Genomic DNA, 27,109 nt, shown 5'->3' with positions numbered 1-27,109 from the left:
CGTTATCATAATGTCACGTGTTGTTATATTTGATGTGCAATTTTGTAAGATGACTTGAACCTTTTCTTGTATCAAGACTCATAGAGTCTTGTTGTATCTTGTTACACTGTAGCATTTCATGTGAAATACGAAAGTCTTTTTATTGGAGGTTATGGTAGTTTCCAGGAACCTCCTCCCCTTTTGAGTGTTCCTTTGGCGTGTTTGCGGAAATGAAAATGTATGGCATGATGCTTAATCTATCTTTCCAAAACTTGATATAAATATTGCATTACCTGTAATATAATTCCGCGGAGTCAAAAGAAATTGCCTCAAATTTGACTTATGTCTGTAAAAGTATTTAACACGTATCCCTCGTCCTTATTTAACTAATGAGAATATCAATTTTTGGTCGACAAAAACAATAATAGCGAGAGTCCTATTTTTTTCAGCCAATTTAGTGCAAAACCAAACCACTTCTTCCCAAACACTGTGCGCGGCTACAGGCTTCCTCGTCCTTGTAACAGGTTTCCCGCCCCTTGAATTCGCTCATGATTAAAAATACCGGCAACAATGGTTTATGTTGTTTATGTTGTACCTGGCGTCACGCAAACTCACCTTGTGTCGTCATTATCATCAACGCAACTCTCACGTTATCACGCATTCGTGGAAACCATGATTTCTTGTTTACGACTCAATTATGAAATCATGCAAAAATAAACCTTCTCTTACAGATTAAAACGTCTAGCGTGATACAACAATGTTACGGATAAAATTCAAATACAATTTGCATGAGGTGCAATGGGAAAAACCAGGATAATATTAAGTTACCTGTGTTAGAAAACAAGATAACGTGACTGTGATTAAAAAAAAAACAAAAAACACAGTGAGCTGTGGAATAGTGTGAGTTCACGCAAACTCACCTTGTGACATCATCTTACTCACGATGTCATCAACACAATACGCACGCTATCGAACGCGTTTACTACACAAGATATTTTAAAATTCAAGTAAGTCCAATTTTAACAGCCTTTACTACAAAAGACTTAAAGTAGGACCAATTCTAACAGCGGGGTACTTTTAGTGGCAACTATTCCTAACTTAATTCTGAAAAAGAGTTAAAATCTGGCGCAAACAAATCTTCCTGATAAAGAAACGTCTTGCGTGATACAGTTCTTAAATCATTTTGGCTTTAGAAACAGAAAAGTCAGCTTTACAGACGAAATTACCTCTGCTTTTGTCGAAATCACAAACAAAAGCTCTAACAGGGTATGTGTTTCACGAGCAGTCTCCCTAGGAAACGTTCGTCATGGGGTCCCTCTTGAGAAATCTCAAGCAACAAGTTACTTGTTCGATTTGTCTCGATACCTACAACCAACCCAAAACTATACCATGTCTACACACATTTTGCTGTCAGTGTTTGGAGAATCATGCAAGAGCCAGCCACAAACAAGGAAAGTTCCGTTGTCCAGAGTGTCAAGCACAAATCGATCTGCCCAAAGAAAATCGTTTTGACAGTTTGCCGACCAGTTTTTTCCACAATAGTTTGTTGAGTCTCCTTGCTGTCCGACAGAGTGGCGATGGAAGTAGCATAACTTGTGGCAACTGTAAGAAAAGAAGCTCCGATGTTCATTATTGTTTTGATTGCGCAAGATTTATGTGCCCCGACTGTTTAAACGCGCATGACGTTATGCGGGCTGCATTCGAGGGACACAAAGTCATGGCCGTGAAAGAATTTCAAACTCAAGACTACGAAGCCTTGTTGAAGCGACAGCCCTTTTGCTCTGAACAGTACCACGAACGGGAGATCACAAGATTTTTCTGCCTTTCTTGTCAATCCTGTGTCTGTCATGCTTGCATAGTCACAGACCACCAAAACCACAAAGTTATTTTACTCGACAAAGCAGCTGACAACGAGAAAGGCAATATCATGGCAGAAGCTGCAGCGACTAGACAAAACGAGACAGCCTTGAAGGATGTGATTCGAAAATTTGATGAAACCATTTCCAAGCTGGAAACTAATGTCGCAATCGCTAAACGTGGAATCTCGCAATCAGCCGAGACAATGATCGCAAAGATTCGAGAGCGCGAGCGAGAGGCGATTGCTTCCGTGGACACAACACACGCGACGAGACTCAAGAAAATTAATTCGGTTAAGAAGGAAGCGGAATCACTGCTCAAACAAATGATCCAAGCGGTTGCGTTTGCACAAAATCTGGTACAGAGAAGCTCAAGCTCACATATCATGCAAAACAAGGAAACTCTCAAACATAGATTTCAAGAGCTTCGTGACATTGAGATGCCAAAACACCTCATTCATCAAATTTACCGCGGCTTCCGTGAAGGGCTTGAGACTGGGCGATATCGCAACCGAGGGAATTGATGTGAGTCAATGCACTGTGGAAGGACTGGATCAAATTCTTCAGGCTGGTGTAGCAGCAGAATTGATATTATGCCCCAAAACACCTGAGCGAGAGATAAGCAACCAGCCTGATCTTAAAAATCAAATTGAAGTTCTCATTGAACCTACTAAAGACGTCACAAATGTGATTTTTAGCGAGAAAGGAAACGGTAAATTTAAGGTGAATTTTACACCAAAAGTGCCGGGCTCCTATAACATTAAAGTGAAGATCAACGGCGATAAACTTCCGAACTGCCCTTTTACTACGCAAGTCAAAGAACGCGAACTTGTTGTAGTCAGTGATTTAAACTTAAAGTTATTCAAACGAGATGAGCTTCACGCGCCAGCTAGAATTGCTGTAAATACGACAGGGAAGATTGCTCTAACAGATTACAAAGGACACTCTGTTTACATATTTGATAAAGAAGGCACCTGTTTAAGAAAAATTGGCAGCTAAGGACGAAATGCCAGACAATTTGACCGCCCATGCGGCGTTACATATTTAAATGATAACGAGATTCTGGTTGCAGATCAAGGGAATCATAGAATACAACAAGTAAATGTCCAGACAGGAACTGTTACGAAAAGCTTTGGAAAATATGGTGAAGGAAAGGGAGAGTTTTCCCAGCCGCTTGATGTTTGCCTGGATAATCAACACCGCATTGTTGTGACCGAGCTCGACAATCCTAAGATACAGGTCATGACACAAGAGGGTGAGACTATTACAATGTTTAGAGACAGCGGCCCAGAGAAACTCAATTATCCAAGAAGTTGCATTCCTTACAAAAACATGTTTCTTGTAGCTGATGGAGGCAATAACTGTATTAAAGTTTTCAATCAGTCAGAAACTTTCTTGTATAAGTTTGGAAAACAAGGAAATCAAGGTGGACAATTTAAATTGCCGCATGGTATGTTTCTAGAGAGCTCCAATAATCTTCTTGTATGTGATATTAACAATCACCGAGTTCAGCAGTTTTCTTTAGACGGTCGCTTAACAGGCAAAACTATCACTGATTTACCACGTCCTATTGGAATAGCAACAGCGCCAGATGAACGTATTCTCGTGGCTAGCGCAGCTAAGAAAGTCTACATATTGAAGTAGATGATTTACTCATCAGTATGAGTAGCTTAAACGCCTTCATAAACGAAAGAAGTTTTCTGTGGGATAAATAGCACGACTGGTTGACGCATGTCGCTGTATTTTTCACTTAAAAATCTTAATTTTCTTTCGCATCTATAGTTTGTCAAAGATTTCTCAGCAAGCATCAAGTTTTCACTCATCCGGTCTGGTGAAAAACTTTTTCATTCCTAATCTCATCTTTCGATCGCTTTCAACAACAACAACAACAACAACAACAACAACAACAACAACAAGAAAAGAAACAAACAAACCATAAATGTTCTTTCTCTTTAATATTTTTAGAGTGTGAGATTTAAATGGGTATTTTTCCATTTGATGCGTTTCCACAAAAATGCTAATATCGCTATTACAATGAAAAAGGACGACGGATTGATGTGCTCTCTCTGAGCAAGAGCAAGTCTAACAATCGTTTCAATTCATGACGGAGTTTTTAGTATTCTCGATGATTTTTCGGCTAAACAGCTTCCCTCTGCAAGAAAAAAATAATCTCTTCCATACGTTTTGTCAGTTGGGGTGCCACAGCGCGGAAAACCGTGGATCCTTTTTTCGCTCTCTGTCCCAACTAACTGAATGCCTGGAAGAGGCTTCTTAAAAAAAAAAAAAAAGCAAGGAAACAAACAAACAAGAAAAAGTACACTTTGGTCCTTAGGCTTTTTTTGTCACGTGTAAATAGTCTTCTAGGAGACAAATGTAGCTGTTTGAAGGGAGGGAAGGGGGAGGAATGGGCTTCAAACTGTCGAAGCTGCCTTTTCCTCGGTTATCAGCAACATATTAAGCAAGTTGCTGTCGAATGCCAGTAATGCTGCTAGTTTTTCATATCTTTTTAAATCTTATACGGAGGATTGAACTGGTATCATTTAGTCATTACTAGCGTTTAAGTTTAGATTTCATTGTAATTTGTGATTTATTATTGTAGAGCTTTTGCTTAGTTTTGTTTTAACTTTTTCCTTTATATAACAATGGATTTTTATTATTATTATTATTATTATTATTATTATTATTATGCTTTTGACAATTTACTGGTGACTGCCAGTAAAGCTTGAAGAGTTGAATCGGATTCAATATAATACAGATACTTGAACTTAAGTCAGGTCCATTGGATATCACTAGAAAGAATTTTTTCATTATTTTAATCTCATTGTAAATTTTTAATGACTTGATTTTGTTGTAGTTTCCGTTTCATACATTTACTCCTTTTTACCCGCTCTAATTTTCTTGATTGATTTACCGTTTGAATGGTTGATTAAAATTGTGATTTTTGTTATTTTATTGTCTGGTGTTGTTATATTTGATGTGCAATTTTGTAAGATGATTTGAGCCTTTTCCTGCATCAAGAGAGATGATAGAGTTCTTGTTGTATCTTGTTACGCCGTAGCATTCCATGTAAAAGTAAGCAAATGTTTTTATTGGAGATTATCGTAAAGGTGAAGGTAAACTTTATTAACCAGGATGGCCCATTCAGTAACAAGGCTGATCTCCAGAGGAACCCTGGACTAAAAATATAATAACTAAAAATACAAGACATCGTGATAATTTAAAAATACAAGATAAAGTTTAAAAAAAGTAAGATAAAGAAAAATGTAAAAGGTTTCTTACTATCGTAGAAGTGCTCGATGCAAATACATGCAGAGCGGAATACCATAATTAAAGATAGAGACCGTACGGACAGTTACTCGAGTTTCACGCACGAAGCGATCATCAGACTGTGCTGTTAGAGGTGGGTGGATATAAATTTAAAAACACAAGTAATAATTAAAAGTATAGAGTATAAACAAGCATGCAATAATTTATAAAAATCTAGTGTCTATAAAATTTAAAAATTGTAGGGGTCAACTAGAACTTTGAAAGAAGAAAGTGACTCGGCGTTTTGAATGATCTGGTTAAAAAACGCTGAGCCCGTATATCTAAAAGTTCGTTTTGCAAGGCTAAGTTTGGGTTTGGGCAGGTACAAATCTGTTCTTCTGCGAGTATTGTAGCTATGCATGCACATTATGATTTCTTGTGAAATAGTCACTCAAATATTTAGGTACTAGATTATTTAGACATTTATATACTAAAGTACATTTATGTCTTTTCTACGAACCTCTTCCCCTTTTGAGTGTTTCACTGATGTCTGTAAAACTATTTTACATTTATCACTCGTTCTTATTTAACTAGAGTATTTATTTTTGCAAGGAAAAACAAATGAAGTAACAGCCTTATTTTTTTAATTTTTTTTTCTTATTTTATTTAAAACTTCTTCAATATTCTTTCTTTTTCTTTTGCCCAAGTATGCGAAATGCAAAATGTGCATTTGTTCAGGTTTAGGCAACTTAAAATTCCATTCCAGATGCACTTTAATTAAAGTATAAACATAACAAGTACAACATTTCTTAACAGGTATCATGTTATTAAATTATTGGAGGGCGCGTGGCCGAGTGGTTAGGGCGCCGGACTTGAAATCCCGAGGTCGCGGATTAATTTTAAGTCCCGCGCTGACCACTATTCGCGCCAGTCCCTTATTAAGCGGGTATAAATAAGAGCTCTGCATCTCCTTTCAGCCCAGTTCGCGTAAGAATCCTTCGCCTCGTAACTTCACTTGTTGTATCATATGCCGGATGATCAAGTTCTTGTCCATGCTGCTTGCACAGTTCCTGATTCCTTCAACTGAACTAAACGCGTACAGGTCCAGTTTATGGAAACCAAATCCGGCACCCTTACTGGTACAACATAACTTTTTCTTGTGGCTTGTTGCTTTTAGTCGTTTACGAACTTGCTTTTGCGCGAGTATAGTCCCTTATTCCGTCGCAATTGCTTGAATTTTATCCATGGTTTTCCCTTGCAGTACGCCCTTTAAGTATTTTCACGCTTTTACTGTGAAGTTGCAGTACTGGCTCACATTATTTTATGCGTGCTTTGACTCACAAACATTGGGCTTGTGCAGCGCCTTTCCCTCGACTCCCTTCTAGTTTGCAGCTTCTGTAAAATTCAAGGATGTTTTTGTATGCGTGTTTTGCCTCACAAACATCTGGTTTGTGCAGTGCTATTCCCTCGGCTCCTTTTAGTTTGGAAGCTTTGTTATATTCAGTAATGCCGGTTTTTGTATGCGTGCTTTGCCTCACAAACGTCTCGTTTGTGCAGTGCTATTCCCTCGGCTCCCTTTACTTTGTACGCTTTGTTATATTCAGTAATGTTTTTGTATGCGTGCTTTGCCTCACAAATATCGGGCACTTGGTGCAGTGCTATTCCCTCGGCTCCCTTAAGTTTCATGCTTCATCAAATATGTTTTGTGTTCTTCAGTGATGTTTTTTCCGAGGTTGCTTTGCCTCGCAAATGCCGAGCTTGTGAAATACTATTCCTTTGGCTCGGTGTAATTGTTACTCGCTTTTTCCTTGGTTTGTACCATTCAGTAATATGTTCGCCTTGTTTTGCTTTTAGTTTGTGCACCTACGTTCTTGTAATTGTGCAATTACCTTGGGCACATGCTGTTGCATCGTTTCTCCTCTTCCCATGCTAGCCTGAAAGGCGGTTTAAATTCTTCTGCACCTTTTTGTTTCTCCTTTATCGTTTGCCTTTATCCCTAGTATTTTCAGTATCCTGCTTTACCACTCAAGGACTAGCTTTAGCACCTTTTGGATATTTTATTCACACCCTCTTCCCTTACAATTGTATAGCTCTTTGTCTTAAGTTTTGGGTGGCTAGGATTTGCTGTTTAAGTTTTGGGTTTCGCTTTTGAGTATCGGCTATTGTTTCGGGTCTTTACTAAACGTTTAATATCTGGGCGCGGAGTATTTCTCCATCTCTTATTCAGCGAGCGTGAAAGGGACTGTCGCAAATAGTATGCTAAGCTAGAGCTGTTTCTCGGTAGACCCTAGTTCAACTCCTCGGCCACGTTTGTAAATATCCAACTGGTCTACCTCCTGGCAGTTGGGATTTCTAACCATGTTATGTTCATTTGCATTATTTGTTTCATCATTTGTTTCCACTGGCCCCGGAAAGCCCCATGGGGGAGTGGCCAATTAAGATATATATGTACTATTTATTTAACTGTGTGGCTACAGGTTGTGCTGCAGATATGCTCGGCTGCTGCATTTGTTGTTGTTGTTGTTGTTCTGACTGCTGTTGGTAGGCTGCTGTCTGTGCTTGTTAAAGTTGTTGGAGTTCTTGTTCAGCCTGAAGGATAAGAATTCACAAATTTAACCAAATTAATTTTAATAATTTTAATTTCAAAATGTGAAGTCCACTCTTTAGCGTTATTCTAGATAGAAATCAGCAAGTCTCTTTTGGATAGATGGAAAGTGGTATAATCTCCAACAGCATCAGAGACACTTTCGCCTGATACTGACTTTACCGCAAACTTTTATAATGGCTTGTCAGCCTTGGAATCTACATTATATCTCTAATTTCTGTAGTGTGAAGTGACTAGAAGCATACATGTGGCTTCCTCCCTACCCAGCTTGTAACTGATACACAACATGCCATAGTGCATCATCGATTACCCACCCCATCCCCCTCCCCTTCAAATTTTGTCACGTTACCCTGACAGCTTGATAACAGCTTGCTGTTAGCCAACATTTTGGGTGACAAGGGTAACTGAGCTAATAAGACATCCTGAACTGTTGCAAGAGGATAGAAATGGTGCAACTATGTATTATATCAAAACTATAATTCAACTATAATCGCAGGTCATAGTTTAATCCGTCAGAATTCGAGGTTTACACGACGGTAATGCCAACTACTCCATTAGTAGTCCAGACCGAAGCCGACAATAATCCTATGCTACCTTTTTGAACGATACCGCCATGCACCCTTAAAAAGAGGAAAATATGTATATTTTTTCTAGTTTTACCCAATTCTTCAAAGCTATTTCCCGAAGAGGTGCACCACGGATATCCATCTTTCACAACTCGACGACGGTCTCCAAAGTCGTCATGCTCAGACGAAACCCCAGTGTGTCGGCCCGGATGAAAACCTTCGCTTCTCAGCAAATGTTTCATGCAGTCTGCAAACAGTATAAACAAGCTGTCATTTAATATGCTTCATTGAAAAATATGCAGTTTCTTCATGCTTTCAGTTAGTTTGTTTGCTCAGTTGGAAGAGAACTACACCGGTTTTGGTTAGGCCTGAATTTTTTCAGGAGTTATTTTCGAAACTATCTAAGTTGAGTACAAAATTGCAATGATCTTTTAATATGTCTTAAAATGTTTGAAATTATCGAATATTTTTTCCAACTTACAGGGCGTTTCCTTCTTGTACATCGGGATCCAATATCTTGCATCGATAATAGGTAGAAAGGAAGTGAACAATAAAAGAGAAAAGACGATTACTGATCGCATGTTGACAAAAATAAGCAAAGGTGTTTTGACGTAATCAAAGAAAGAAATGCTTTTCGCAACAAATAGAAAACTTTGCACGAAAGTGCGCGCTCTGAGATAACGGGTGGAGGGTGTGAAAAAAGGAAAACGTGTTGGGAACGTAAACCTCGCGCTGTTTTTATAAATGTTTCTATATTCCATGATTATGATTTTTTTTTTTTTTCGATTTCTCTGTATGTATAAAACAAGGATGCAATGTTTTTTATTTTTTTTCCGAAGGGAGAGGAGCAAAGGAAATTGACGCCAACTAAGGGAAAACTTTAGGGTACAAGAAGAACCTTCTCGGCTCTGGAGGTAAAGAGTTAAAACTTTGTTTTCACTTTCATTTTAGTCTAGTTAACCAGCAATTGGAAACGTTTGCAGAATACGACGCATTTTTGTTTCATCAAAACACAAAAAGAAACACCCTGAAGCCATTTGTCGTATTATTCTTTTAATTTCATTACAAATTCTTCTCGCGTGTTGAGCTGAAACAATGTCTGTGTAGGAGGTTCATCTTGAAACAAAGGAGATATTGAGTGTTGCCTGCGGGGTTGAACTTTTAATTAATTAAAAAAGCGTCTTTTCAAAGACAAATTATGGAAATGACCTGGCTTTTAGCGCGATGCGATTCTTTGCTAGAAGCAAACATGTTCGGGCGAGCTTATTGTACCTCCCTCCCTGTTGTACAAAAGAGATGCTCGTTAGTATACAGTATACAGGAAATCTAAATAAGTTTGTACAAACCTAGCTTGGTCCATTGAAAACCAACTAAAACTGTGTGAAAGTTCAGGATTTTCTAAATCGTTAACTAATAGCACGGAAACTTGCTGCACAAATACTCAGTCAAGAATTTAAGCGCGTTCTAATTTCTTCAGCCACGCGTGTCGTCCTCTTCATGAACACTTTATATTCTAATAAACCTCCAGCTAATAAAGTGCATACTGTGGATGTAGTTACCTATACGGGTATGTGCCTCTCAACGGCCGGGGTTAAGATGTCAGAACTTCTGAAATATAACTAGGAATTCATATTCGAAACGTTCTCCAGAAAGGGTTGTAAAATTCCGAAAGCAAAAACATTTCAAATTATCAGCAGTGATTTTAAGTTATTCGCAAAAACTTTGGTTAGCAAAATACGTTGGTTAGGCCACTCATATTTCGGCCGGACAAGGAAATAACTTTTCAGAAACGGCTTATTGAAATTTAATAAATTTCCAACCTAACAATTGGCCTATTTTTACAACGTGATGTTTTTGCAACGCAATTTTTCCAATATGGACCACATTTGAAGACCTGGAATAGACACCTCTTCTCCAGTCAGACTTACTTGTGTACCCAGCCCGGTAGTGAGTCCATATTTTACATGCATCATACAATTCTTGATCGACATAAAATCAAAACAACTCTTCGAGAAAAACGTTTTACGTGACTGAGCACCAATCCGTATTAAACATTTTGTAATTAACTCGGCTTTAGGTTAGAAAAGTCAGATATATATAGACGAAATCAAACTGCCTGTTTTTCTCGGAATCACAAACAATAGCTCTAATTGCAGGGTGTGTGTTTCACAAGCAACTTTAGAAAACGTTTACCATGGAGTCCCTCTTGAAAAGTCTCAAGAAACATCTTGAATGTTCGATTTGTCTCGATACCTACAACCAACCCAAAACTATTTCATGTCTACACACATTTTGCTGTCAGTGTTTGGAGAATCATGCAAGAGCCAGCCACAGACAAGGAAAGTTCCTTTGTCCAGAGTGTCAAGCGCAAATCGATCTGCCCAAAGGAAATCGTTTCGACACTTTGCCGACCAGTTTTTTCCACAACAGTTTGTTGAGTCTTCTTGCTGTTCGACAGAGTGGCGATGGAAGTAGGATAACTTGTGGCAACTGTAAGAAAAGAAGTTCTGATGTTCATTATTGTTTTGATTGCGCAAGATTTATGTGCCCCGACTGTTTAAGCGCGCATGAAGTTATGCGGGTTGCATTCGAGGGACACAAAGTCATGGCCGTCAAAGAATTTCAAACTCAAGACTACGAAGCCTTGTTGAAGCGACAGCCCTTTTGCTCTGAACAGTACCACGAGCGAGAGATCACAAGATTTTTCTGCCTTGCTTGTCAATCCTGTGTCTGTCATGCTTGTATAGTCACAGACCACCAAAACCATGAAGTTATTTTACTCGACAAAGCGGCTGACAACGAGAAAGGCAATATCATGGCAGAAGCTGCAGCGACTAGAGAAAAGGAGACAGCCTTGAAAGATGTGATTCGTAAATTTGATGAAACCATTTCCAAACTGGAAACCAATGTCGCAAACGCTAAACGTGGAATAACGCAATCAGCCGAGACAATGATCACAAAGATTCGAGAGCGCGAGCGAGAGGCGATTGCATCCGTGGACACGACACACGCGACGAGACTCGAGAAAATCAACTCGGCTAAGGAGAAAGCGGAGTCACTGCTCAAACAAATGATCCAAGCGGTGGAGTTCACACAAAATCTGGTACAGAGAAGTTTAAGCTTAGATATCTTGCAAAACAAGGAAACTCTCAAACACAGATTTCAAGAGCTTCGTGACATTGAGATGCCAAAACACCACGAGACCTCATTCATCAAATTTACCGCGGCTTCTGTGGAGGGCTTTAGACTAGGTGATATCGTAACCGAGAGAGTTGATATAAGTCAATGCACTCTTAAAGGACTGGATCAAATTCTTCAGGCTGGTGTAGCAGCAGAATTGATATTATGCGCCAGAACACCTGAGGGAGAGATAAGCAACCTGTCTGATCTTAAAAATCAAATTGAAGTTCTCATTGAACCTACTGAAGACGTCACAAATGTGATTGTTAGCGAGAAAGGAAACGGTAAATTCCAGATGAATTTTACACCAAAAGTGCCGGGCGCCTATAACATTGAAGTGAAGATCAACGACGATAAACTTCCGAACTGCCCTTTTACTATGCAAGTCAAAGAACGGGAACTTGTTGTCGTTGGTGTGTTGAACTTGAAGCTATTTCAAGGAGACGAGCTTCACAATCTATATGGAATTGCTGTAAATACGGCAGGGAAGATTGCTATAACAGATTGGACTGGAAACTGTGTTTATATATTCGATAAAGAAGGCAACTGTTTAAGAAAAATTGGCAGCAAAGGAGGAAATGCCGTACGATTTCACCAGCCATGCTGCGTTACATATTTAAACGATAACGAGATTCTGGTCGCAGATCAATGGAATCACAGAATAAAACAAGTAGATGTCCAGACGGGAACTGTTGTAAAAACCTTTGGAAAATATGGTAAAGCAAAGGGAGAGTTTTCCTACCCGGTTGATGTTTGCCTGGATGATCAACACCGTATTGTTGTAACCGAGCAGGACAATCATAGGGTACAGGTCATGACACAAGAGGGTGAGACTATTACCATGTTTGGAGACAGCGGCCCAGAGAAACTCAATTATCCAAGAAGCTGCATTCCTTACAAAAACATGTTTCTTGTAGGTGATGGAGACAATAACTGTATTAAAGTTTTCAATCAGTCAGGAACTTTCTTGTACAAGTTTGGAAAACGAGGAAATCAAGATGGACAATTTAACTGGCCGAATGGTATGCTTGTAGACAGCTCCAATAATCTTCTTGTATGTGATATGAACAATAACCGAGTTCAGCAGTTTTCTTTAGACGGTCACTTCACAGGTAAAACTATCACTCGGTTACCAAGTCCTGCTGGAATAGCAACAGCGCCAGATGGACTTATTCTCGTGACTAGCTTTACAGCTAAGAGAGTATACATATTGAAGTAGATGTGTTACTCACCAATTTGAGTAGCTTGAACGCCAACATATCAAAGGAAACGTTTTCTGAGTCATATATAAATGACTGATGCATCTCGCTGTATTTTCTCTTAATTTTCTTTGGCATCGTTTCTCATAGATTTTTTTCAGCACAGGATCAGCTTTTGATTTATCCACTGCGTCTTGCTTGTCTTGAAATTTTCTTCATTCCTGATGTCGTCTCTCGCAGTTAAAAACAAAACAACGAACAAAAAAAAAAAAAAAAAGGATTTAAATTGGTATTTCTCTCGCTTTTATGGGTTTCCACAAAAAAACTAATATTGTTATTACAAAAAAACCAACAGAAACCCAACAGACAAAGTGTTGTATGACGACAGGTTGATTCTAATGCTTTCTCTAAGCAAGATGAAGTGTAATTGCTGTATTTACCGGGAATTCATTACAGATGCCGGAGGTTTTTGTATCATCGATGATCCTTCAGTAAAATGCTTTCCTTTTGTAAAACCTAGCCTCGAGGTTCAAGGCATTCAGTCAGTTAGGCGCAGCACTTAAAACGGCGGATCGTTTTCTTGCTGGTTGTTTTTTGCGCGGCATCACAACTGACCGAAAGAGTCTTTAAAAAAGCAAACAAACAAGAAAAACAAAAAAGTACAATTTGCTCCTAAGGTTTCATTTGTCATGTGTCATAGCGAAAAAACTCAGCTTTAGGGTGAGGAAGGAGGGGCCTTCAAACTGTCGAAGCTGCCCTTTCCTTCGGTTATCAGCAACGTATTAAACAAGGTACTACCAGCAATGCTGCTAGTGTTTTTTGTATATTTTCAAATTTTGACGGATAATTATTTTAACTTAAATCATTTAGTCATTGTTAGTTTTAGTTTATCGCTATTTAGATTTGACTGTAATTTGTGATTTATTATTGTAGCTCTTTTGCTTAGTGTTGTTTTAATATTTCTCGTTAAAAAGCGTTGACGGTTTTTTTTATTATCAAAACGCTTTTGATAATTTACTGGTGAATGCCAGTAATGTTCGAAGTAGTTAAATATTGATTGAATATTATACGGATATTTGAACTTAAGTCAGGTCCTTTGTATATTGCTAGGAATAATTTCTCAGTATTTTGATCTCATTGTAAATGTTAAATGACTCGTTTTGTATTCTCCTTTTCATACATTTACTCCTTTTACCCGCTGTAATTTTCTTGATTGATTGACCGTTCGATGGATTGATTAATTAAAATTGTGACCTACGTTATCATAATTTCTCGTGTTCTTATATTTGATGTTAAGTTTTGTAAGATGATTTGAACCTTTTCTTGTAAAAAGAGACAGTGATCTAGATGATAGAGCGTTGTTGTATCTTGTCAAACTGTAGTATTCCGTGTGAAATAAGTGAATCTTTTTATTTGAGGTTATCGTAGTTTCCCTGAACCTATTTCCCTTTTGAGTGTTTTCGGAAATGAAAATGAATGATGCTTAATTTATCTCACTCTTTCAAAACTTGATAAATCTAACGTTATCTGTAGCATATTTCCACGGAGTCAAGAGAAATTGCCTCAAATTTGACTTATGTATGTTAAACTGTTTTACACTTATTTTTCAAACTTGTTTAAGTAGAATATCCATTTTTGCTCGGAAAAAAAAAATGAACTCGAAAGTCTTATTTTTTCAGCCAGTTTAGTGCAAAACCAAACCACCATCTCCCAAACACTGTCCGCGGCTTCATGTTTTCCCGTCCTCGTAACAGGTTTCCCGTCCCTTGCATTCGCTAATGATTAAAAATACCGGCAAGAATGCTCAGAGCTATAAATAGAAAACAATTTACACAGCTAGTTCTGTAAGCTGAGAAATCGAAGACGCAGAAACCAAACAACTCAAACAGTTAGGAAACACGATAGCGTGACGGTGATGTTTAAAAACCCAATCAGTTGTCAACGTTGTACCTGGCGTCACGCGAACGCACCTTGTGTCATCATGTTACTAATGTTACTCACGATATCATCAACACAACTCTCAGTTATCGGCCAATTTACTATCACCTTGCAAGACACTCAATACAGTCAAGGCCAAGTTTAGCAGCAAGGATGCTTTCGTAATAAATATTCGTTGTTTAATAAGCAGTTACGAAATCCTGGGAAAATAAATCTTCTTCACTAACAAACGTCTTGCGGGAGACAACAATGCTACGAAACCTGATAAATAGTATACAATTTGCACAGTTCCATAGGACGCACAATGGTAAAAACCAGGACAGTAATAAGTCACCTGTGTCAGAAAACACAACAGCGTGACTGTGATGTACAGTGTTAGTTCACGCTAACTCACCTTGTGTCATCATCTTACTCGCGATATCATCAACTCAATACTCACACTATCGCACGCGTGCACTATTCAAAACAAGAAAGACCAATTTTAATAGCGGGGGTAGTTTCAATGACAACTACATGTATTCCTTGCTTAAGTCCCAATATCCTGCTGAAATTAACATTCCCGTACAAACAAACGTCTTGCGTGATACAGTTCTTAGATTATTCTGGTTTCAGCAACGGAAAGGTCAGCTTTACAGACAACATTAAATTTGCTTTTCTCGGAGTCACAGACAATAGCTGTAACAGCGTGTGTGGTATCTCCAGTCGATTTCTCGGAATCACAAACACACGCCAAAGAAAATTGCTGCAAAAGTGTTCAACAAAGAATAATGTCTCATTCTAATTTCTTTAGCCACACGTATCTTCATCTTCATGATCGCTTTAGATTCTAATAAACCTCCAGTTATTGCAGTGTCTACCGGGTTCGGGGGGGAGGTGGGAGGTGGGAGGGGAGAATGAAATACTCCCCCCAAAAACCCTTAAGAGTATGAGCCTCCCAATGGGTTCTCAGAACTCCTGTTTTAGAACTGATTATATGGTCGTTGGCTCTGGCCAGAAACTTCTTGCCGAGAGCTATGAAGAAATAAACATCAAATTAGCAAACCAGCTAATCAGCACAGTTGATCATGCCTAATCATTAGGTCTGATTATCGAAGATCGGCTTTCCTGGTGTAATCATGTTAACGAAATGAGTAAAAACGTATTTTCGGCAATAGGTGCCCTGTGGCGTATCGGACCTCTCATCTCCCAGTCTATCGTGGTGCTAATTTATAATGCCTTATTCCGACCTCACTTTGATTACTGGCTTAAGTAATCAATTGAGTGACAAACTACAAAAAATTACAAAACTGTGCAGCTCGAGTAATTTTAAAGACCAATAATTATGAAACTGGCCCAAGCTTCCTTCTCGTAAGAAAAAGCAATAAAGATGTTTAAATCCCTTAAATGAGCTACAATCTTGGACAAAATAAATGAATTATTATAAGACCACCCCTCGCCCCATTTCAATGATTGAAAAAATTGCCCGTTTTGGTTGTAGCGCGAGTTTATCGATGATTCGTGGGGAGGCGTTGTTTTATTTCTTATTTTATCCTGTCCAAGATTCTAGCTCCAGTGTACTTGCAGAACCTATTGAACGAAAGAAGCACAGACTATGATTTGCGTAACAATAGTTATATAACAATAGTTTATTGACACTCCCCAGATGGGGCTTTTCAGCGACAATAAAAGAGACCTAAACTAAATTCGCGTAATGCATAATTCTTAATTCGGTAAATTGACATTGGCCAGAGAAGCGTTGCGTGACGACCCTAATAACGGCTGCGGAAGAGACTAGGCCGCGTGCTAATTATTTGAAACGTTGTTTCAGCTACAGCGGTGCTTTATTATGGAATTCATTACCTGAAAACATCAGAAAGGTTAAATCAATTGCGAAATTCAAGACGCAAATCAATCGCGTATTTGAATCATCGGATTCTCACTCGGCAATCTTGAAAAACAATATATATAGTAGTTTTTAATTAAAGTAATATTTGTATTCAGATTGATATACTATTGTACTTACTGAAAATTTTTACCGAGTTTTTAAATAAAATGATTGATTGATTGATCGATCGATCCATATTCGAAAAGTTTCCTAGAAAGGGTATAAAATTACAAATAAAGAAAAACTTTAAATGATCAGAAGTGATTTTAAATTATATTATTCACAGAGAATCTGTTTCACAAATCAGTTTGTTAGCTGACCAAAACGTGGAAGGGACGTACCCACCCTAAACCTACCCGAGATTGCGTCCACATTTTTCATGCATTGCGCAATTCAGGTTCCTGATGTACATAACAACCAGAACCAATCAGTATTGGTCATTTGTAGCTAACTCCGCTTCAGGTTAAAAAGGTTAGTTATTCTCAGACGTAGACGAAATCAAATCTGCTTTTCTCGGAATCACAAACAAAAGCGCTATTGTAAACAAGGTGTGTGTTTCACAAGCAGTCTTTGGCAAACGTTTACCATGGAGGCCCTCTTGAAAAACCTCAAAAAACATCTTGAATGCTCGATTTGTCTCGATACCTACAACCAACCCAAAACTATTTCATGTCTTCACACGTTTTGCTGTCAGTGTTTGGAGAATCATGCAAGAGCCAGCCACAGACAAGGAAAGTTCCGTTGTCCCGAGTGCCAAGCGCAAATCGATCTGCCCGATGGAAATCGTTTCGACACTTTGCCGACCAGTTTTTTCCACAACAGTTTGTTGAGTCTCCTTGCCGTTCGACAGAGTGGTGATGGAAGTAGCATAACTTGTGGCAACTGTAAGAAAACAAGCTCCGATGTTCATTATTGCTTTGATTGCGCAAGATTTATGTGCCCCGACTGTTTAAGCGCGCATGAAGTTATGCGGGCTGCATTCGAGGGACACAAAGTCATGGCCGTCAAAGAATTTACAACTCAAGACTACGAAGCCTTGTTGAAGCGACAACCATTTTGCTCTGAACAGTACCACGAGCGAGAAATCACAAGATTTTTCTGCCTTTCTTGTCAATCCTGTGTCTGTCATGCTTGCATAGTCACAGACCACCGAAACCATGAAGTAATTTTACTTGACAAAGCGGCTGACAACGAGAAGGGCAATATCATGGCAGAAGCTGCAGCGACTAGACAAAACGAGACAGCCTTGAAAGATGTGATTCGAAAATTTGATGAAACCATTTCTAAGCTCGAAACCAATGTCGCAATCGCTAAACGTGGAATCACGCAATCAGCCGAGACAATGATCAGAAAGATTCGAGAGCGCGAGCGAGAGGCGATTGCTTCCGTGGACAAAACACAAGCGACGAGACTCGAGAAAATTAACTCGGCTAAGGAGAAAGCGGAATCACTGCTCAAACAAATGATCCAAGCCGTTGAGTTTACACAAAATTTGGTACAGAGAAGTTTAAGCTTAGATATCATGCAAAACAAGGAAACTCTCAAACACAGATTTCAAGAGCTTCGTGACATTGAGATGCCAAAACACCACGAGACCTCATTCATCAAATATACCGCGGGTTCCGTGGAGGGTTTGAGACTGGGCGATATCGCAACCGAGGGAGTTGATGCAAGTCGATGCACTCTGGAAGGACTGGATCAAATTCTTCAGGCTGGTGTAGCAGCAGAATTAATATTATGCCCCAGAACACCTGAAGGAGAGATAAGCAACCAGTCTGATCTTAAAAATCAAATTGAAGTTCTCATTGAACCTACTAAAGAGGTCTCAAATTTGATTGTTAGCGGGAGCGAAAACGGTAATTTCAAGGTGAATTTTTCACCAAAAGTGCCGGGCGCCTATAACATTGAAGTGAAGATCAACGACGATAAACTTCCTAAGTGCCCTTTTATTACGCAAGTCAAAGAACGTGAACTTGCTGTAGTCGGTGAGTTGAACTTGAAGCTATTTCAAGGAGATGAGCTTCGCAATCTATGTGGAATTGCTGTAAATACGACAGGGAACATTGCTATATCAGATTACAAAGGACACTGTATTTATATATTCGATAAAGAAGGCAACTGTTTAAGAAGAATTGGCAGCCAAGGAGGAAATGCCGGACAATTTGACCACCCACACGGCGTTACATATTTAAATGATAACGAGATTCTGATTGCAGATCAAGGGAATCATAGAATACAACAAGTAGATGTCCAGACAGGAACTGTTGTAAAAACCTTTGGGAAAGGTGGTAAAGCAAAGGGAGAGTTTTCCAACCCGGTTGATGTTTGCCTGGATGAACAACACTGCATTGTTGTAACCGAGTGCGGCAATAATAGGATACAGGTCATGACACAAGAGGGTGAGACTATTACCATGTTTGGAGACAGCGGCCCAGAGAAACTCAATCATCCAACAAGCTGCATTCCTTACAAAAACATGTTTCTTGTAGCTGATAGAGGCAATAGCTGTATTAAAGTTTTCAATCAGTCAGGACCTTTCTTATACAAGTTTGGTAAAGAAGGGAATCAAGATGGACAATTTAACTTTCCGCAAGGTATGCTTGTAGACAGCTCCAATAATCTTCTTGTATGTGATTCTGGCAATAACCGAGTTCAGCAGTTTTCTTTAGACGGTCGCTTCACAGGCAAAACTATCACTTATTTACGGTGTCCTCGTCGAATAGCAACAGCGCCAGATGGACGTATTCTCGTGACTAGCGCAGCTAGCAAAGTATACATATTGAAGTAAATGATTTACTCACCAATTTGAGTAGTTTGAACACCTACATATTGAAAGAAACGTTTTATGTGTCATATATAAAGAGCACAAATGGCTGATGCATCTCGCTGTAATTTCATTTAAGCTACTGATATCTCAATTTTCTTTCGTATCGTTTCTCATAGATTTTTTTTTCGTTATCCACTGAGGCTTGCCTGCCTGAAAATTTTCTTCATTCCTGACCTCATATCTCGCTGTTAAAAACAAAATAAGAAACAAACAAACAAACAAAACAATAAGGATTTAAATTGGTATTTCTCTCGCTTTTATGCATTTCCACAAAAATATTAATATTGCTCTTACAACGAAACCCAACAGACAAAGCATTGTACATGATGACGACCGATTGATTCTAATGCCTTCTCTAAGCAAGATGAAGTGTCATTGTTGTATATAATTCATTACAGATGACGAAGTTTTTTGTATTATCGATGATTCTTCGGTAAAATACTTTCCTTTTGTAAAACCTAGCCTCGAGGTTCAAGGCGTTCAGTCAGTTGGGCGCAGCACTTAAAACGGCGGATTGTTTTCTGCTGCTGTTTTTTGCGCTGCGCCCCAACTGACCGGAAGAGTCTTTCAAAAAAGAAGAAAACAAGAAAAACAAAAAAGTACAATTTGTTCCTAAGGTATCATTTGTCATATGTAAATACTGTCATAGGGAAAAAACTCAGCTTTGGGGTGAGAAGGAAGGGGCCTTCAGACCGTCGAAGCTGCCCCTTCCTTCGGTTATCAGCAACGTATTAAACAAGTTACTACCAGCAATGCTGCTAGTGTTTTTATATATTTTCAAATTTTGACGGATAATTATTTTAACTTAAATCATTTAGTCATTGTTAGTTTTAGTTTATTGCTATTTAGATTTGACTGTAATTTGTGATTTATTATTTTAGCTCTTTTGCTTAGTTTTGTTTTAATATTTCTCGTTATGAAGTGTTGACGGTTTTTATTATTATCAAAACGCTTTTGACAATTTACTGGTGAATGCTTGTATTAAAGTAGTTAAATATTGATTGAATATTATACGGATATTTGAACCAGTAAGTCAGGTCCTTTGTATATTGCTAGAAATAATTTCTCAGTATTTTGATCTCATTGTAAATGTTAAATGATTCGTTTTGTATTTTCCTTTTCATACATTTACTCCTTTTTACCCGCTGTAATTTTCTTGATTGACTGACCGTTTAATCGATTGATTAATTAAAAATTGTGATCTGTGTTATCATAATTTCTCGTGTTGTTATAGTTGATGTGCAGTTTTGTAAGATGATTTGAACCTTTTCCTGTAAAAAGAGACTATGATCTAGATGATAGAGTCTTGTTGTATCTTGTTACACTGTAGTATTCCATGTGAAATAAGTGAATCTTTTTATTTGAGGTTATCACAGTTTCCATGAACCTGTTCCCCTTTTGAGTGTTTGCGGTAATGAAAATGAATGATGCTTAATTTATCTCACTGTTCCAAAACGTGATAGTCTAACATTACCTGTAATATATTTCCATTGAGTCAAGAGGAATTGACTAAAATTTGATTGATGTCTGTTAAACTGTTTTACACCTATTTCTCAAACTTGTTTAAGAAGAATATCCATTTTTTGCTTGGGAAAAAAAAAATGAACGCGAAAGTCTTATTTTTTTCAGCCAGTTTAGTGCAAAACGAAAACCACCATCTCCCAAACAATGTCCGCGGCTTCATTTTTTCCCCGCCCTTGTAACGGGTCTCCCGTACCTTGAATTCGCTTATAATTGAAAATACCGGCAACAATACTCAGAGCTATAAATAGAATATAATTTACACAGTTAGTTCTATAAGCTGAGAAATCGAATACTCAGAAACTGAACTACAAAAACAGTAAGGTAACACGATAGTGTGATTGTGATGTTTAAAAACCCAATCGGTTGTTGTACTTAGCTTCACGCGAACTTACCTTGTGTCATCATGTTACTCACGATATTATCAACAAAACTCTCAGCTATCGGGCAATTACCTCGCAAGGCACTCCATACAGTCAAGGCCAAGTTTAGCAGCTATGAAGCTTTCGTGGTAAATATTCTTTGTTTGAGACGCAATTATGAAATCCTGCGAAAATCAATCTTCTTCACTAACAAACGTCTTGCGTGATACAAAAATGCTACGAAATTGGAATAGAATAGAATTTGCACAGTTCTACAAGAGTTGCAATGGGAAAAACCAGGACAATATTAAGTTACCTGTGTTAGAAAACACTGTAGCGTGACTGTGATGTTAAAAAACACGATCAGCTGTTGTATTGTGTCAGTTAGCGCGAACTCACCTTGTGTCATCACCTTACTCACGATATCATCAACACAATACTCACGCTATCGCACGCGTTTACTACTCAAAACAAGTACGACCAATTTTAACAACGGGGTAGTTTTAATAACAACTATTCCTTGCTTAAGTCACAATATTAATAAACCCTGCGGAAATTAACATTCCCGTATAAACAAATGTCTTGCGTGATACAGTTCTTAAATTAATTTGGCTTCAGCAACAGAAAGGTCATAGTTTACAGACGACATTAAATCTGCCTTTCTCGGAATCACAGACAATAGCTGTAACAGGGTTTGTGGTATCTCCAGTCGATTTCTCGGAATCACAAATATACGCCAATGAAAATTGCTACAAAAGTGTTCAACAAAGAATAATGTCTCATTCTAATTTCTTTAGCCACACGTATCTTCATTTTCATAATGACTTTAGATTCTAATAAACCCCCAGTTATTGCTGTGTCTGCCGGTCTAGGGGGAGAGGGGGGGGGGGGGGGGGGAGATATGCTTCCCCAAAAAGCCTCGAAGAGTATTGGCCTCCGAATGGGTTCTTAATCTTGGAACTCCTGTTTTAGAACTGAGTTTATGGTCGTTGGCTCTCGCCAGAAACTTCTTGGCGACAGCTATGACGAAATAAACATCAAATTTGGAAACCACCTAATCAGCAGAATTAATCACGCAAAATCATTAGGTCCGATTATCGATGATCGGCTTTCCTGGTCTAATCATGTTAACGAAGTGAGTAAAGAGGTATTTTCGGCAATAGGTGCACTAAGGCGTGTCAGGCTCCTCATCTCCCAATCTACCGCGGTACTAATTTAGAACGTCTTAATCTAACCTCACTTTGATTTCTGTAGCCCCGTCTGGGGTGGCTTAGTAATCAATTGAGTGACAAGCTACCAAAGTTACAAAACCGTTCAGACAGAGTCATTTTAATAGCAAATAATATAATGACACTGGCTCATGCTTCCTCCTCGAAATACTTAAATGGGACAAACTAGCAATACGCAGAACGAAGCAAAAAGCCATAATTATGTTTAAATCCCTGAGTGAGTTAGCTCCGGTGACTTCCAGGACCTATTCAACGAACAAAGTACAGACTATGATTTGCGTAATGTTGTACCTTGCGTAATGTTGTAGCGGTTTTTTTTTATTGGAGGCTATTGTATTTGGCTAGTTTCTATTGTTAAAAACCTCTATTAAGCAAACACCGAACTGAATTGACAAAGAGTTCATGTACTGCGCGTATTATCGTTGCTGTTTTGCTGTTAAATATATTTTTGCATTTAAAAAACAAATTACAATTGGTAATGAAAAGTATCGAACTTGAACTCGGGATAACTTCCTCAACAAAATGGAACTTTATCACAGTATAGAGTAACCGTTGAATGTTAATCGTTAACAAACATTGCGCTATTTTTACAAACCTCTATCAAGCGGACACCCTCTATTAAGCGGACACTTGGGAAGGTCCCGAAGGTGTCCGCTTAATGGAGGTTTCATTGTATTTTACATTTATCACTCGTTCTTGTTTAACTAGAATATCCCTTTTTGCTCGAAAAAAACAATCGTCTCCGGATCGAGCGGACCGCTCGATCCGGAGACGAGCGCACTAACCATGAGGCCACCACGCTTCCCACATGAGGAGTGTACAGCTGTAGGGAGGAAAAACTGCATTTGAAGAGAGAAGGTTTGTTTACAGGGAGTGTCAGCTACTTTTGTCCGTGATTGTAGTTGGATTTGCAAGCCCATAGAAATTAACCAACAGTCACGCCATTGTGTACTACAATGTACTTGTTGTTTATTGTTTATTATAGATATATTACGATACAGTAATGACTTCATACTTTATAGGTGTTAGTTCATGTGAATATCTTTCCATCCGGCATATTGTTTGGTCAGTCCGTCCGTCCATCCGTCCATCCGTCCATCCGTCCATCCGTCCATCCGTCCATCCGTCCATCCGTCCATCCGTCCATCCGTCCATCCGTCCATCCGTCCATCCGTCCATCCGTCCATCCGTCCATCCGTCCATCCGTCCATCCGTCCATCCGTCCATCCGTCCATCCGTCCATCCGTCCATCCGTCCATCCGTCCATCCGTCCATCCGTCCATCCGTCCATCCGTCCATCCGTCCATCCGTCCATCCGTCCATCCGTCCATCCGTCCATCCGTCCATCCGTCCATCCGTCCATCCGTCCATCCGTCCATCCGTCCATCCGTCCATCCGTCCATCCGTCCATCCGTCCATCCGTCCATCCGTCCATCCGTCCATCCGTCCATCCGTCCATCCGTCCATCCGTCCATCCGTCCATCCGTCCATCCGTCCATCCGTCCATCCGTCCATCCGTCCATCCGTCCATCCGTCCATCCGTCCATCCGTCCATCCGTCCATCCGTCCATCCGTCCATCCGTCCATCCGTCCATCCGTCCATCCGTCCATCCGTCCATCCGTCCATCCGTCCATCCGTCCATCCGTCCATCCGTCCATCCGTCCATCCGTCCATCGGTCAGTCAGTCAGTCAGTCAGTCAGTCAGTCAGTCACTGAGTCAGTCGGTCTGTCAATCAGTCAGCCAGTCAGTCAGTTGATCAGACCTAACCATACATCATTATAAAGTTAGAAAACCACAAGAATATTGCTGAATAATTATTGTGGTTCTTTCTCAGTAAAACAAATAAAAAATGGAATAGAGAACATGACTACGCTGAATTTATCCGTTGTGGCATACAAGCACACCTTGTGGAATGTCTGTTTTTCACATCAGTTTGAATGATCGCTTGGTTGGGAAATGTTTTTCCTTTCGACAAGTAGTATTGTGACAAACTTTATGGCTTGAAAACTACTTCAACATTCTTTTTTTTTTTGACCAATTATGTGAAATGCGAAATGTGTATTTGTTTTTCTGCAACTTAAAATTCCATTCCAGATGCACCTTAATTAAAGTATAAACATAATATATAGTACCAACATTTCACAACAGGTATATCATGTTATCAAATTACAGGAGGGCGCGTGACCGAGTGGTTAGGGCGCCGGACTTGAAATCCGAAGGTCGCGGGTTAATTTTCAAGTCCCGCTCTGACCACTATTCGCGCAAGTCCCTTATTAAGTGGGTATAGATAAGAGCTCTGCATCTCATTTCAGCCCAGCTCGTGTACTGAAGAAACCTACGCCTCGTAACTCCATGTGTTGTACCCTATGCCGGATGATCAAGTTCTTGTCCATGTTGCTTGCACAGTTCCTGATTCCTTCAACTGAACTAAACGCGTACAGGTCCAGTATATGGAAATCAAATCCGGCACCCTTACTGGTACAACATAACTTTCTCTTATGGCTTGTTGCTTTTAGTCGTTTACGAACTTGTTTTTGCGCAAGTAGTGTCCCTTATTCCGTTGCAATTGCCTGAATTTTATCCATGGTTCTCCCGTGCCGCACGCCCTTTAAGTATTTTCACGCTTTTACTGTGAAGTTGCAGTACTGTTTATTATTTTATGCGTGCTTTGCCTCACAAACATTGGGCTTGTGCAGTGCCTTTCCCTCGACTCCCTTCTAGTTTGCAGGTTCTGTAAAAGTCAAGGATGTGTTTGTATGCGTGCTTTACCTCACAAACATCTGGTTTGTGCAGTGCTATTCCCTCGGCTCCCTTTAGTTTGTAAGCTTTGTTATATTCAGTGATGGTTTTGTATGCGTGCTTTGCCTCACAAACATCGGGTACTTGGTGCAGTTCTATTTCCTCGGCTCCCTTCAGTTGCACACCTTATTATGTTTTGTGCTCTTCAGTGATGTTTTTTTTTTCCCGAGATTGCTTTGCCTCGCTAATGCCGGGCTTGTGCAGTACTATTCCTTTGGCTCGGTGTAATTGTTACACGCTTTTTTTCTTTGTTTGTACTGTTCAGTAATATGTCCGCCTTGTTTTGCTTTTACTTTGTACACCTACGTTCTTGTAACTTGTGCAGTTACCTTGGGCACGTGCTGTTGCATCGTTTCCCCTCTTCCCATGCTAGCCTGAAAGGCTGTCTAATGCCCTAATCGAATTACTGACGCTCTGGCTGCCATCCCTTGGGTGGGTTTAAATTCTTCTGCACCTTTTTGTTTCTACCTTCTCGTTTGCCTTTATCCCTAGTATTTTCAGTATCCTGTTTTACCACTCAAGTACTAGCAGCTTTTGGATATTTTATTAACACCCTCGTCCCTTACAATTGCATAGCTCTTTGTCTTAAGTTTTGGGTGGCTAGGAATCCTACGGCTGTTGGCAGCTGCAACATGTTGCCTCTCTTTCTCACTTACTTCTCCACGCTACCGCGCTTCTCGTTTCCCGTCCGTCTGTTTCTCTATCCTTTTACACTTCCAACTCACTTAAGCGCTGTCGCATTTCTCCGTCTCTTATTTAGTGAGCGTGAAAGGGACTGTCGCGAATAGCATGCTAAGCTAGAGTTGTTTCTTGGTAGACCCTAGTTCAACACCTCAGCCACGTTTGTAAATATCCAACTGGTCTACCTCCTGCCAGTTGGGATTTCTAACCATGTTATGTTCATTTGCATTATTTGTTTCATCATTTGTTTCCACTGGCCCTGGAAAGCCCCATGGGGGAGTGACCAATTAAGATATGTATGTACTATTTATTTAACTGTGTGGCTACAGGTTGTGCAGCAGATGTGCTCGGCTGCTGCATTTGTTGTTGTTGTTGTTGTTGTGACTGCTGTTGGTAGGCTGCTGTCTGTGCTGTTGGAGTTGTTGGAGTTCTTGTTCAGCCTGAAGGATAAGAATTCACAAATTCAACCAAATTAATTTTAATAATTTTAATTTCAAAATGTGAAGTCCACTCTTTAGCGTTATTCTAGATAGGGATCAGCAAGTCTCTTTTGGATAGATGGAAAGTGGGATAATCTCCAACAGCATCAGAGACACTTCCGTTTGATACTGACTTTACCGCAAACTTTTATAATGGCTTGTCAGCCTTGGAATCTAGATTATATTTCTAATTTCTGTAGTGTGAAGCGACTAGAAGCATACATGTAGCTTCCTCCCTGCTCAGCTTGTAACTGATACACAACATGTCATAGTGCATCACCGATTGTCCACACCCATCCCCCTACCCTTCAAATTTTGTCACGTTACCCTGACAGCTTGATAACAGCTTGCTGTTAGCAACATTTTGGGTGACAAGAGTAACTGAGCTGATAAAACATCTTGAACTGTTGCAAGAGGATAGCAATGGTGCAGCTATGTATTATATCAAAACTATAATTCAACTATAATCGCAGGTCTTAGTTTAATCTGTGAGAATTCGAGGTTTACACGACGGTAAGCCGAACTACTTCATTAGTAGTCCAGACCGAAGCCGACAATAATCTTATGCTACCTTTTTGAACGATACCGCCATGCACCCTTAACAGGAGGAAAATATGAATATTATTTCCAGTTTTACCCAATTCTCCAAAGCGATTTCCCGAAGAGGTGCAGCACGGATCTCCATCTTTCACAACTCGGTGTCGGTCTCCGTATTTGTCGTGCTCAGACGAAACCCCATCGTGTCGGCCCGGACGAAAACCTTCGCTTCTTAGCAA

General features: G+C 39.5%; 3 protein-coding genes and 1 pseudogene across 3 annotated transcripts in view; all 4 read left to right on the top strand.

Moving 5' to 3' along the window:
* Nucleotides 1-9,424, top strand: part of LOC110042619 (uncharacterized) — an 89,674-nt gene extending 80,250 nt beyond the window's left edge. The window contains exon 18 of the transcript XR_016209296.1: nt 9,092-9,424. The gene's annotated coding sequence lies outside the window, so the exon portion shown is untranslated. The remainder of the gene's footprint in view (nt 1-9,091) is intronic.
* On the top strand, nt 923-4,782 carry LOC149107223 (E3 ubiquitin-protein ligase TRIM45-like; annotated as a pseudogene).
* A 788-nt stretch (nt 9,425-10,212) lies between the features above and the next one.
* On the top strand, nt 10,213-13,899 carry LOC110042593 (E3 ubiquitin-protein ligase TRIM45-like). Its single transcript, XM_089296494.1, has one exon. It carries the CDS (start codon nt 10,447-10,449, stop codon nt 12,649-12,651), a length of 2,205 nt encoding a protein of 734 aa, XP_089152620.1. The 5' UTR covers nt 10,213-10,446; the 3' UTR covers nt 12,652-13,899.
* Nucleotides 13,900-16,859: 2,960 nt separating this feature from the next.
* Nucleotides 16,860-20,556, top strand: LOC149107222 (E3 ubiquitin-protein ligase TRIM45-like). Its single transcript, XM_089296495.1, has one exon. The coding sequence runs from the start codon at nt 17,020-17,022 to the stop codon at nt 19,219-19,221; it is 2,202 nt and encodes a 733-aa protein (XP_089152621.1). The 5' UTR covers nt 16,860-17,019; the 3' UTR covers nt 19,222-20,556.
* The last annotated feature ends 6,553 nt before the right edge of the window (nt 20,557-27,109 follow it).

The sequence above is a fragment of the Orbicella faveolata genome, unplaced genomic scaffold, assembly GCF_042242905.1.
Source record: "Orbicella faveolata isolate gen_17 unplaced genomic scaffold, um_ofav_v1 contig_27, whole genome shotgun sequence".
Lineage (NCBI taxonomy): Eukaryota > Metazoa > Cnidaria > Anthozoa > Scleractinia > Merulinidae > Orbicella > Orbicella faveolata.
This window is presented reverse-complemented; position numbering and strand designations above follow the sequence as displayed.

What these genes read in the sequence shown, in the direction of transcription:
- LOC149107222 (XM_089296495.1), top strand. Translation starts at nt 17,020, where the DNA reads ATGGAGGCCCTCTTGAAAAACCTCAAAAAACATCTTGAATGCTCGATT.
- LOC110042593 (XM_089296494.1), top strand. Translation starts at nt 10,447, where the DNA reads ATGGAGTCCCTCTTGAAAAGTCTCAAGAAACATCTTGAATGTTCGATT.